At 36.4% G+C, this 13,533-nt stretch overlaps 1 protein-coding gene across 1 annotated transcript in view; it reads left to right on the forward strand.

The window, feature by feature from the left end:
• LOC107656133 (E3 ubiquitin-protein ligase HECW1-like) overlaps positions 1-13,533 on the forward strand; it is a 43,225-nt gene that overhangs the window by 16,570 nt on the left and 13,122 nt on the right. Inside the window, exons 4-12 of the mRNA XM_016443849.1 lie at positions 1,956-2,050; positions 3,911-3,986; positions 4,926-5,095; positions 7,485-7,627; positions 7,776-7,876; positions 8,649-9,803; positions 9,939-10,040; positions 11,009-11,159; positions 12,536-12,648. Of these exons, the coding sequence (XP_016299335.1) occupies positions 1,956-2,050; positions 3,911-3,986; positions 4,926-5,095; positions 7,485-7,627; positions 7,776-7,876; positions 8,649-9,803; positions 9,939-10,040; positions 11,009-11,159; positions 12,536-12,648 (2,106 nt within the window). The remainder of the gene's footprint in view (positions 1-1,955; positions 2,051-3,910; positions 3,987-4,925; positions 5,096-7,484; positions 7,628-7,775; positions 7,877-8,648; positions 9,804-9,938; positions 10,041-11,008; positions 11,160-12,535; positions 12,649-13,533) is intronic.

Genomic DNA, 13,533 nt, shown 5'->3' on the forward strand with positions numbered 1-13,533 from the left:
ATATTTGCATTAAAAATGACATAACTGAGCGAATGACACTTAATGACAGTTGTCATAAACATGCATAAAACCTCCTTCATATTCATGACATGTGCCATGTCATGATTATGAAGGTGTCATGTCAGTCTTATGCACACCCCTTCAAGTAAAGTGTTACCTTTTAATCAAATAAAGGCAGCCTTGATTAACATAACATAAAATACTTTTAAAATCATTTTAAAAAATCTTAATTTTGACTGGTAGTTTAAATTATTTATAACAAATTAAATTAATTGTAAAAATCATATATTTTATTTAAACATAAAAAACGTGATATTTGCATTATATATAATGTAATTGTATTTCAGATCGACAGGGAAAAATAAAGTGGCTGGAGTAGCTCTGCAGCACAGAAAAATAGTACCAGGTTGTCCGTCAACTGAAGACCACACACTTCTGCTGTAGACAGCTCTGTGGATTACAATAGTAGCAATATAGATGTTTCACGTGTGTCTGGTGTCATAAAGGTTCTCAGATGGCCTTTAAAGGCTGTTAAATGCTCTTTGTCTTGAATTTGAGCCTTAAAGTGTATGTGTCTTTTAAAGAGTCAAAAGCTTTCTCGTTTTTTAAAGCTGTCATGAATGAATAATCAAAGATGTGATTCTCTGTACGACATAAAGAATAAGATAAGAGGCTTTTCTCTTCTATTTCTCGTAGATGAGGTTCTGTCAGAGAACTTTCTGGACTACAAAAACAGAGGTGTGAACGGCTCCCACAAAGGTCAGATCGTCTGGAAGATCGAGGCCAGCTCCTACTTCGTAGAACGTATGTGCATTTTTGTAAAGCATGCTTGTTAAATGATACAGCATTACAGCCACTTATTTCCCACACACAGGATGCCATTAGAGCTGCTTAAGGTTGTTTGTGACTTTGTCTTTTGTTGGTTTTGATTGCTTTTATTGTCCTCATTTGTAAGTCGCTTTGGATAAAAGCATCTGATAAATGACTAAATGTAAATGTACTGTAAATTAAATGAAGGATGTAATACTATTCTATAGGTACTCAAGATTAACATGAGAAACTGTGTGTGCTATGTCCCCTTTAAATAACAGTCTTTTTGCAGTTTAATAATCAAAGACACTAGTCCATATTGCAATTTTAATTTTATTAATTGTACAGCCTCACTTAATCCAATTAAGCCAAAACTTCAGTGACATTCTGCATTATACGGTAAATTTATAACTCAATTATACAATTCCATCTGCATTTTCCACATTATGGAAATCATAAGGCCCCTCTCAAGATCTTAACTGAATGTTAAATTTTATTTATTTGAGGATGTTCATGGTGTTTTAAGATTGATTAATATTTTTTGGGATTGATCTACTTCATTCTAATTACCCAGATGTCATACAGTTTGTGAGGATTATTTTTGTATTTCCTATAAATTTAAAATTAAAATATATTAAAATTAATCCTAAATATTATATTATTTTTAATGCTATAAATATTAAAATATAAGTTCAGGCCATTATTTCTCAAATAGCAAGCAAGATTTCTTCTGTCACAGTATTTTATTTCCTATTCGTAAAGAGGAAGTTGGGGTGGGACATAGTCAGGAGCCCCTTTTTTTTTTTTTTTTATTATTTGACAACCACATTCAGCTATTTTTTACTATGAACGAAACCAGTCACGAATATTTCTAGACACTTCCTTCCAGACTGGTGGAAACTGATTGAAGGGGCCTGAAATAAAGTACAAATGATACACAGACAATGTTTGGCTACCTGCTATTTCTAGTCAGTGACAGAATTTGTAATTTATAGGGTGGAAATGTTTATCTTCTAGACAGTATTTTAGTAGCCCCACATGAATAGATGAGTTATGCGTATCTGAAAGAGAAAACAAATTTGAATATGTAAAATCTGCAAAAAGTTTCTCCCTGTGACCTTTTCCTGTGCTTGGTTCTTTTTCAGCAGAGACTAAGATCTGTTTTAAATATTATCATGGAGTGAGTGGAGCCCTGCGGGCCACAACGCCATGTGTGACCGTGAAGAACCCCTCCGCACCGGTGAGCGAAAGAAAAGACGTGTATATATTTTATTTTGAGTCATGCTTAAATCTCCATACATCATGTCTTTAGTTGAGCAGTGGTGAGGAACAGACGTATGTGTACAGTGCTGCTGCATCATGTTGCAGATGTGTAGAGAATGCTGCTGTTTTTCTTTCGTCACGTTTCATCAAGAGTTTTTCAAGAGCAGAATAGTCTGTGCCATCTGTTTCTCAGAGGATTAATGCTGCAGATAATCTCAGGTTATCATTTCGTGGCTTAATACAGGCCTACCTCCATAGCCACAGAGTCAGCCAAACTCTCTTTTTGTTTCTTAAAGCTAAAGTGTACCAATTCCAAGACACAGGCCTTTATGGTGACCTTAAAGTGTGAGTTTACCCATAAATGAAACTTCTGACATCATTTGCTCACCCTTAAGACTTTGGTTAACCTTCAAAACACAAATTAAGATGAGAGGTTTCTGTCCCATTGAAAGTCCAGGGAACCAAAACTTAGAAGATCCAAAAAGGTCACAAAAATTATGTAAAATGAACCCATATGAATTGAGTGGCTTAATCCAAGTCTTGTAAAGAGATATGATCACTTTATATAATGAGCAATTTTAATTTAGGCTTGTATTCACTTGTAAACACACATACATAGAGCACATCACATATGGTAAACACGGAAGCAACACAAGCTGAAACAAACCTCATTGTTTAGATGTAAATAAAAGAATAAATTAAATCTGTTCATCATTTAAAGGGGTCCTATTATGCTTTTTCACTTTTTTAATTTTAGTCAGTGTGTAGTGTGTATGTTTGGGCATAAAAAAGATCTAGAAAGTTACAAATCTCAAAGTCCACTCCAAAGGGAGATATTTCGTTTTTTAAAAATCCCTTTTCAAGAACTACAATGAACGGCTCGTTTGGACTACAGCGTTTGTTTTCCGGGCTTTCACAATATCACAAAGCAGCTCATTAGAATATCATTACAAATAATTCCCGCCTACATCGTATCTCTTCATAAGACTTCATTAGATTAAACCACTTGATTCATATGGATTCATTTTACAATGCCTGTATGACATTTTTGGATCTTCAAAGTTGTGGTTACCTAGACTTTCAGTGGAGAGACCGAAATCTCTCAGGTTTCAATAAAAATGTCTTAATTTGTGTTTCAAAGTTTAACCAAAGTCTTATAAGTTTGGAACAACATGAGGGTGAGTAAATGATGACATCATTTTCCTATGTGGGTGAACTATTAACATTTTATTTCCGCATGTGAAAGGAATACATTTTTACAAACTCTACAGCAAATTATTTTTCTCCACACTTGAGAACGTATGTTCATCATTTATTTACATTAAACATTTTATTTTTGTGATCATTCAATTTCAAAAAGACTTAAACATCCTTGAATCTTTCTCATTTTTGTCTTGTTCTGTCCTGTCCAGTGTCAGCAATACATTCATCCCATTTAAAATGGCTAGCCTATTGGTTGGTTGCATTATTAAGAATTGCAGTGAAAAATCTGACATGATTGAGTCAAGTCAAAAGGTATTTTACAAAAGGAAATCTGAGTTGCTGTGGCACATTTTTAAACTTACCTTTTTAAATTTACCATTTACATTGTCATTTATTTTATTGTGTGCAATGGGGAACAAAATTACAAGGTTTTTTTTTGTTTGTTTTTTGGTGAGAACTCAGAGATTGCCTCATATAATGTTGTGAAGCATACAGCACTGTTTGCCCAAAACATATAAGGGAAGAAATGTTCTGTCGTAGTTTTTGATCAGGTATTGCTGCTGATATTATGTGAAAGGTGTTTACTGGTTCCAGTGAAATCGAAGACATTTTACACTGAACTTTCTGCTTTCAGGTGTTTAAGCCGGTGGCCACAGATGACTTACCTCAGAGTCAAGGCAGCAGAAGACTCATCAGCTTCTCTCTCTCAGGTTTGTGTTGTGTAAAAATTGGCATGACCAGACAGTCATTAAGATGTATCAATATTTATGCTTCTATATTTAGTGTCTCCAGAGGATTTCATGATTGATCCACTGCTTTCAGTCTGCTGTAAACTATAGGAACATATTTACCCCAATTACATGTTTCTTCCACAAGGTGCTTTTTGGTTAATGGTGTTCATCTTTGGAGAGCAATTTAGAGATTTTTAAGATGCAAATTTGGTCTTGGTCATCACATTATATAATGAAATGTTCTATTCTGTAATATTCTGTTGTTGTTTTTTTTCTTTCTTATATTATGTTCTATTTTAATCCATTCTGTTTCGTTACTTGCAATTGTTTTTTTCTGTTATATTCTGTTTTGTTGTGTACTGTTTTGTTTTATTCTCTTCTGTTTTCTGTTGTTTATTTTTTTCTATTATGTTTTGTTTACTTTGTTCAGTTTTTTTTTTTCATTCTGTTTATTTTGGAACGTTCAGTTTTGTTTTGTTTATTTTGTTCTATTCTGTTTTTCTTTGTTTATTTGTTCTATGTTTGTATGTTTTATTCTGTTATTGTTTTGTTTTTGTTCTGTTCTGTTCTTTGTTTTGTTTATTTGTTCGATTCTGTTTTGTTTGTTTTATTTTGTTTTTTTGGTTCCATTCGGTTTTGTTTTGTTCTCTTCTGTTGTTTATTGTTTTATTTGACTCTGTTATATGCTATTTTGTTCTGTTTTAATCTCTTGAATATTATTTTTCTGTTTTGTTCTCTTCAGTACCTGTTTTTTTCTGATTTATTCTCTTCTGTTATAGTCTGTTCTATTGTACTGTATTGTGCTTGCTTCTCTTCTTTTATATGCTGATGTGTCTTTCTGTGCCGTTTTGTTTTAATTCAGTTGTATTTTGCTCTGTTCTGTTCTCATTCATCTCTCTGTTTTTATGTTGTGGGCAGATTTCCAGGCCACTGGGCTAAAGAAAGGCATGTTCTTTAACCCCGACCCCTACCTGAAGATTGCCATCCACCCCGGCAAGCACAGCATCTTCCCTGCCCTGCCTCACCATGGCCAGGAGAAGAGATCAGGCATCGTCTGCAATACCATTAATCCTGTTTGGCAGAGGGAGGTATGGGAAGCACACAAACGCACACACACACTAGATTAAACATATAAAAATATATAAAATATATTAAAATCCTTATCTTAACAAAACAATATCTGATTCCAGCGTTATTTATTCACAGATGTTTAACCCAACGCTACCCTTCTGAGCTTTGTACAGAGTCCACATGGAGTTTGTCATGTAAATCCTTTATTCTGCAAATAAACGTAATGCGTCACTGCAGAATCACAAATACAGCTCACTGTCCTGTTGACTGATGGATAGGATTTTGTTCGAATCTTCATTGCACAGGATGTCATCTCTGTAGAGCTTGGAATTGAGAACCAATTCTATTCATGGAAAATAAAAGAACTGTATGATTTGCGTCACAAACAAAATCATTGGTCTAAAACAGCCAATAATACTATATATAAACATTATACACTACCTTTGAAACTTTTTTTTTAATGTTTATGAAAGAAGTATCTTATGCTCACCCAGGCTGTATTTATTTGATACAGTAAAAAACATATATACAATACAAATACAGTAAAAACAGTAATAGTATGAAATATTATTACAATTTACAATAACTGTTTGTATATGTTTTATAAAGTAATTTATTCCTGTGATGCAAAGCTGAATTTTCAGCATCATTACTCCAGTCTTCAGTGTCACATGATCCTTCAGAAATCATTCTAATATGCTGATTTGCTGCTCAAGAAACGTTTCTTATTATTATCAATGTTGAAAACAATTGTGCTGCTTAATATTTTTGTGGAAACCACAATACGTTTTTATTCAGGATACTTTGATGAAAGTTCAAAAGAACAACACTTATTTGAAATATAAATCTTTTGCAACATTATAAATGTCTTTACTGTCACTTTTTATCAGTTTAATGCATCATTCATATTTGAGTAAAAGTATTCATTTCTTGAACTTTCGAGTTCAAACTTTGGAAACAGTAGAATGACAGAAGCGATTGTGAAGTTAAATTAATGGAAACAAATATGTTATAATGTAATGATGAAAATTTTTTTTTTTTTCAAAGCACAGGTCACTTTTGGTCATTTTACTACATCTTTGCTGAATTAAAGCAGTAATTTATTTCAGAAAAAAAAACTTACTGACTTCAAACTTTTGAACAGTAGTAGTATATACAGAGTTCTGGCATGAAACTCTAGATGGCGCAGTCCGGTAGGTCTAACTCAATCTGACCTAATGACATCATTATCACATGGCACAGCTGATTGGTTCTCTCCTGTATCGGTAGCCAATGAGCTCGCTGCTCAACATTCAAATATATGACTAGTGCTTGCCGTAGCAGTTGCAGCTTGCTTCAGAGACCCTCCACCTTCCCCAGCTCCACCTGTATAGATCTGCTACGAGGTGATTCATGTATGCTATATGGGGGTTATTTCATGTATGTTATATTTGCAGCAGCAATAGTTCTTACATGCTCACAGCAGCATGTTGTGGATGTATTGGCAGTAGCAAGTCTCGGTACTTGCTCTGCCGCAGCAGCAGCAGCGTAGCAGATCTATTCCGCCAAGACCAAATACATTAACATTGTCATGTACATTACCATGCCAATCCCTCCAAGAGTTGTCATGACAGAAATGCAGTTAGTATGAATTATTTGGTGCTTTCTCAAAAGTACTTAATCCTTAAAATAACTGCAATCATTAAAGGGATTCAGAATCAGAAATGTTAAATTTTTTATGATTCCCATCACTACATCTTATTGGTGTGGATGAGATCACCTGGATTTGATGGGATTGTTTTCATGTTGTAGAGTGGCTGTTTCTGGCTGATACTGTCTTCCGCTAAGTGCTTTTATTAGATTAGAGAAGAGTAGAGGAGATCGCCTTACAGCAGTGGATTAAAATAGGTCAAGACGTGGAGAATGAATGATGGAAGGCAGGTTTGTTTCCTTACTATCATTATTTGAAGGAATACTTTTTGGTTAGTGCTACATGTCTTATAGGTGATCATAATGCTAAATTTCAGTCCTTAATTATTATAGGTTTAATTAAATTAAACTAAAATATTGATGTTGAAGAAAACAAAAAATTTTCTTCAATCGACATGCAAAGCATGAACTACCCATACAGGCACAAATGTGAAGCTCCATGCCAAATATGAACACATGAATATTTGGTTGCCTTTTTTTATGACCATTTTATCTGTTTGTTTTTAGTTCTTGGCTTTTGTTGCATAAATTAAAGGCAGTGTCTTTTACACCAGCAACATCCAACTCTGATGAAGGACAACTTCTCACATTGCATTTACATTCTTTTTTAAAATGCACATTTGTTGATACAACATGATTTTTTTCACTTTAGGTTACAAGGTTTGTTTGTAATGATTGCTGTTTCTTCCTCTGTGTCTTTGTATTTCCTGCTCGTAGCGCTTTAATTTTGTGTCTCTGCCCACGGATGTGTTGGAGATCGAGGTGAAAGACAAGTTTGCCAAAAGCCGACCCATCATAAAGCGTTTCTTGGGCAAGCTGTCCATGCCAGTGCAAAGATTACTGGAGAAACATGCGATCGGGTATGTGCTCAAAAAGATAAAGAAGCTTGCACTTAACTTAAGAAGTAAAATAGGCTCTTTTGTAACATTTTGGAATATGGGCCTGGTTTGTTATGCTAATGAGTTGAAATGCTAATTTTGAGGTGTTTGTTCATGTTTTTTGTCGCAGTGATCGAGTGGTCAGCTACACTCTGGGTCGGAGGCTTCCAACTGAGCATGTCAGTGGCCAGCTGCAGTTCAGGTTTGAGATTACATCCTCCATCCATCCAGGTAAATACAGATTTTTAATCTACTTTTTATTGAATATAAATCATTAACACGTTCATAGTGTACAGTCTGCTACGTTAAACAAAGAGCTCTAGACAATCATGACAGACTGATATGGAAATTTCAGCTGTTAATAATAATTTTTTATCATATCAGATATCTTAATATTATGTTATAATAACTGCTTACATTATTGATATTAAAATTAGTTTTGACATTCAATTCGCTTGCAAAGGCATCACTATGGCAGGTTTGTTCAAAACTAAACATACCAATCTTTGTCAGGTAACTCAATTAATGTCTCAAATCAAGTGGCTTGTTAAGGATGTGCTATTACTTTTCAAACTGATCTGACCTCACAAATAAACTCCATTTCATCCAATCCTATGCTTTTTCTCATTGTCCTTATAAAAATACACTACTATTCAAAAGTTTGGTTTGTATTCTTTTTTAAATGTTTTTAAGTCTCTTAAGCTCACCAAGACTGCATTTATTTGAGCAAAAATACAGTAAAAACAGTAATATTGTAAAATATTATTATATTTTAAAATAACTGTTTTCTATTTGAATGCTCTTTGACCTCAAACTTTTGACTAGTGATGTAATTATGTAATATAATAGGCCAACATATTATTACTTCTAATAATAGTCTAATCAGGCCACTCATAACATTAAAAAGTCACGTGATCACCAGTATATCATGCATGCTTACAAGCTAGTACTTTCGTGTATACATTATGTGCTTGTAGGTCACAGGTTTCTGTCCTCTCCACAGATGATGAGGACATGTCTCTCAGTACAGAGCAACCAGTGGCGGCAGCAGAAGCTCAAGTCCAGCCTCAGGCAGAAGACACCATGAGTTTGGACCAGGGAGCCCCAGAGTTGCCCTTAGATGAAGAAACGGCTTCTATAGAAATGCCCATGGATGTTGAATCAGCTGAAGCAGATGCTGTAGAGGAAGAGCCTTTAGAGGAAGAGCAGCAGACGCATCCGGAGCATCAGGAGGAAGCAGCAGCAGTCGAGAGCCGAGAACAAATGGAGCAAGAAGAGACCAACGTTGAAGTGGAAGAGACGCCCCAAGAAGAGGAAGAAAATGATAGTGCCTTTACCGAAGGGCCTGCAGAGTCTTCAGGAGATCCTGCAGGAGTCGAAGAGGAGGCCATCTCAGAACAGCAACCGGTTTCGGAAGAACCAGATGTGGATCTAGAGGAAGGCTGCTCGCTGAGGATCAGAACCACACCGAGAAGGAAGCCGCGGCCTTGTTCCCTACCCGTGTCTGAGCTGGAGACGGTCATCGCTTCGGCCTGTGGCGAACCGGAGACGCCACGCTCCCATTACATCCGAATCCACCATCTGCTGCACAGCCTCCCGTCCACCCAGCCTCAACCAGGAGACGCGGCTGGACCTGAACCCGACCGGCCACAGGGCATAGAAGAACAAGAGGAAGACGAGGAAGAGACCCTTGAGCCTCACACTTTAACACCCAACGGCCCTCGCAGGACGCTGCCCCGCAGCCGCTCACACGAGCGCCTCTCTGACCTCATTCAGATGCTCGACGGAGATGGGCAGCCGCTCGGGGCTGAGGGACAAACCACAGGTCAAAGGTCACCAGGAGAAAGCGAGTGCGATTTGAGCCCGGTGCCGTGCTGCAGTCACATGGCGCAGAGGGCCTCGGGCCCCGTGCGGGCGCCGTCTCTAGACAGCGCACGGCGGTCAGAGAGCACTGTGTTTTCCTCACAGGATGATGAGGACGAGATGGACAGATTGAACGACATTCTGGGATTGGAGGCAGAGACAGGACAGGGCGCTAAGAGCCGGGAGCCAGGGGACGGGAGCTGTCAATGGGAGGAGGCACCGGATAGTCACGTCCAGAGCCCGCACGGCATTATGGGTAACGGAGAATCACCGGTAGCTGGACCAAGCAGCAGAAGTGAGTAGACTTCTATTGGTAGAATGCATAGATTGTGGGTTTTTATTTAAAAAAGATCTGGATTTCCCTTTTGCGGACTTGTGATAGAAAAGTATCTATGAAGAATGGCCTGGCTTGTGTTTGTGGTGTGTTTAGGAGAATGTCCTTTGCCTTGTAACCATCCTGCAGTGAGCCAGCTGCCCGCCCTGCGGCCCGACCCACATCACTATCCCACCATAGACGAGCCGCTGCCACCGAGTAAGTTTTGCCGTACAATAATGCACATGTACAGTATTTACAGTCTTGTCTCACTTTTATTAAAACTTAAAATTTAAAAATACTTTACAAAAGTATTTTTCTTGGGAAATAAAAAAATATATATAATTAATACATTTGTCATTGAATTGAATAAATGTATACATTTATATTAGAATATATATTATAATAAATTTATATATATGGGAATGCTAAAGTAACTTTTTTATTTAATTGTATTGTATTTTAAATAATCATTATATAAACTGATGAATGAAACAAGATTTAAAAAAAAAAAAAAAATTCTAACCAGTATAATTTTAAATGTATAATATGGGGTCCTGTGTCTATTATGAAACATCAGATATTGTGTTATTATGAGAAAAATGTTACTTCATGAAAATGTCTATAGATTTCTTCATTTGTGAAAAATTATTGCTGTTTATGCATGTTGCTTTCCAAGTTTGGTAATCGAAGTTACAAAATATTGCAGCAAATCGAAATTGTTCAAATCGATCCAAACGTATCACTTTCTCCTGATGTGCCTGCCCTCATATTTTTCATTGCATTTCAAAGCTGTGTAGAGTCAAACTACAACTACTTACACGCAAGCAACTTTCATATCAGACTTGAGCATCTCTAGTGTCACTCTCACTAACCCACACTGTGAGATTTTAGTGTTGATTAACGTAATTCTGTGACCCACTCGAGACCGTCTGTCACTTCGTCACGCTACTGTGCTTTGTGTGTGTGTTTATGTTAAAATGAGTCAAATCTGAAGCATCCTACACTGAGGGGATCTTTGAGGCATTCACATAATAAAAATTGCATGAAGGTTTTTGTAAATAATGTCCTAATTAGAGAGATCCACTATCATTTTTTAAGCTATCAGACTTATTTGAAATACTTGGCAGACCAGAATATTGATTTGGGCTTCAAATGTGTGTGTTTGTTTTGTTTGGCACGCTCAGACTGGGAGGCCCGTATTGACAGTCACGGTCGTGTGTTCTATGTGGATCACATTAACCGGACCACCACTTGGCAACGGCCAACATCCGCAGCCACGCCGGATGGCCTGCGCAGGTCTGGTTCCGTCCAACAGATGGAGCAGCTCAACAGGAGGTAAACAACACGGTGTTTTAATAACAACAGTTTTGTGTGTATACCAATATTTTTACACTTCTATTTTTTTTTATTAAAAAAAAAAACATCTAGAATACAGATCAGTTGAATTGCGTTCATGGTGTATCTTATGAAGTTTCACCGACTCCATATGTTTAATTTGTTTAGCTCTGACTCTCAGATCTGATTGGATGAGCCATGTTGCAATGTTACCAATGCACCTACTTAACAGTAATCAGCCCACATTTAGGCTAATGAACTATATTACTTTTATTACTAATTGTTTTATTCATTTTTAAAGATGTATTCATTGAACATTGGTGTCTTTTATCATTTAACTGTTTTCCATTGTTTTAGAAAACTAATAATTTGGCAAAAAGTCATTTTCTTAATATTATTATTGTCTTGTTTTACAGTGCAAATATATAAGCATTTTTAAGTCAAGATGCATTTGAGATGCAAAATGACACAAAATATTAAGGGCCAGATTTATTAACAGCATGCACCAGTGCAAAAAACAAATACTGTCAGGATTTACTGAAGACGTGAAGTGAAAAAAATGAAGTGAGAAAGTGTGGGCATGGGTATTTTTGTGGATGACTTTATTTCATATGCATTTGTAGGAGTTTAAATTTTATATGCTAAATTTATTGGAGGAGAGTATTTAAATGATTAACGCAACATGATTTACTAAAACTTACAGTAGTCAGTTTACTGGTATTTGTGCCGTTATTTAAAACATGAAAAAATATCTTTCAGTGGGGTAAGAAAAATAAGCTTAATTCAAAGAGGAAACAATTGTATTTTTCTTACCCCATTGACAGATATTTTTTTTCTTGATGTAAGCATAAACTTCACTTAATTTTGATGCATTACTTTAATGCATTATTGGTCAGAATCAAGTGGTTTGTATTTAGCAAAGTATGACTGACTATGTTGCTGTAGTTTAACCAAATAGGCACATGTAACAGTAAAATCTACAGCAACCTTTATAAAAATGCTCAACGCCAATGATTCATTTTCCAGTGATTCTCTTTTTTGGGTCAAATGCTGCAATTTTCTATAAACCAAGCACGTTCACATGGGCTTATAAACATGCAATCTTTTGCCACCTACGTACAGGACAAAAATATAGGTGCTTCATCATGTTTCCGTTTAGAGTGTAATTAAATGCTGTTTATTTAATAGTCCACAAGCAGTAGATGGCAAATTTAGATTATTCTCAAAGCACACAGCTTTACTGAACCATCGAGCAGCAAAGGAGTTATGTAAGTGAGGGGGTTTGGTTAGAAATATTCGTAAAAGATTCTTTACAATGGAAGTCGTACTGTACCAATATTAGTGACTAATAACAGCAATACTCGGGTTCCTATCAGGTACCAGACCATCCAGAGGACGATGGCCACAGAGAGGAGAGACGAGGAGTCAGGCAGCCCCCGCAACGAGAGAACAGCCAACACTGAGACAGACTCGCCTCCACAGACAGCCGGTAACTTCACACTCATCAAACATAATGACCCCCAAAACGTGGAAATGATTTACTCATGCTAATGTCAGTCAAAATCTTGTTTGTTTTTTGTGTTTTTTGTACAATCTCCAATGCAGAATTCTCTTTTCTAGTCCATTTGATAATTTGTCCAGCTACCAAATAGAGTATAATTTTCTCATCTGCATTTGACACATTTTACCATGTTTAAAAATGTGCAAAAAATGTGCAAAAACCTTGCAGATTCCATCTGGACCTGCTCATTTGCATATAACAAATGTAGACAGTAACCAATGGTTGTCAAGTGTAAAAAAACACACACTTAAAAGTAGCATATGCAGTTTGCTACAAATCAGGGCCCGTATTCACAAAACCTTTTATCTTACCACTAAGAGTTCTCCTAAATAGCAGTAAAGGTTTTTAGCTAAGAGTTTTCTCTTAAAACCTATTCACAAAGCTGCTGAGACAAACTTTTACTAAGGAATAGAGAGACGTCTTAAGCTAAGAGTAAGGGCGGGGTTGACCTCGTTGCTATGGATGATGTGAGCATACTTACAAACTGTGCACACAGTGATTGGCTGATAGTCTCTGTCAGAGATTTATTCATAGAAATATTGTAGAGCGCAATATTATGTTGCCATGCAGGTTAAGTGTCACTAATTAAACAAGTATATGTTCAGCTAATTGTCAGCCTCTTACATGTGTGCTCCTCGTAAACAATTAGTGAATATGCATATGAACAGCCTTTTAATTAACAGAGTAGAATAATCATGGCTGATAGTAAGAAGAAAACCAAACTGGACGCAAGAACAGCTGTTCCCTTTCAGTCGGTCACTCTCGACGTCACGTCGGATGACCGACGAATTGGGATCTCGCTTAGAGAGACCA

This window comes from Sinocyclocheilus anshuiensis, unplaced genomic scaffold, assembly GCF_001515605.1.
Source record: "Sinocyclocheilus anshuiensis isolate Anshui unplaced genomic scaffold, SAMN03320099.WGS_v1.1 scaffold1803, whole genome shotgun sequence".
Taxonomy (NCBI): domain Eukaryota; kingdom Metazoa; phylum Chordata; class Actinopteri; order Cypriniformes; family Cyprinidae; genus Sinocyclocheilus; species Sinocyclocheilus anshuiensis.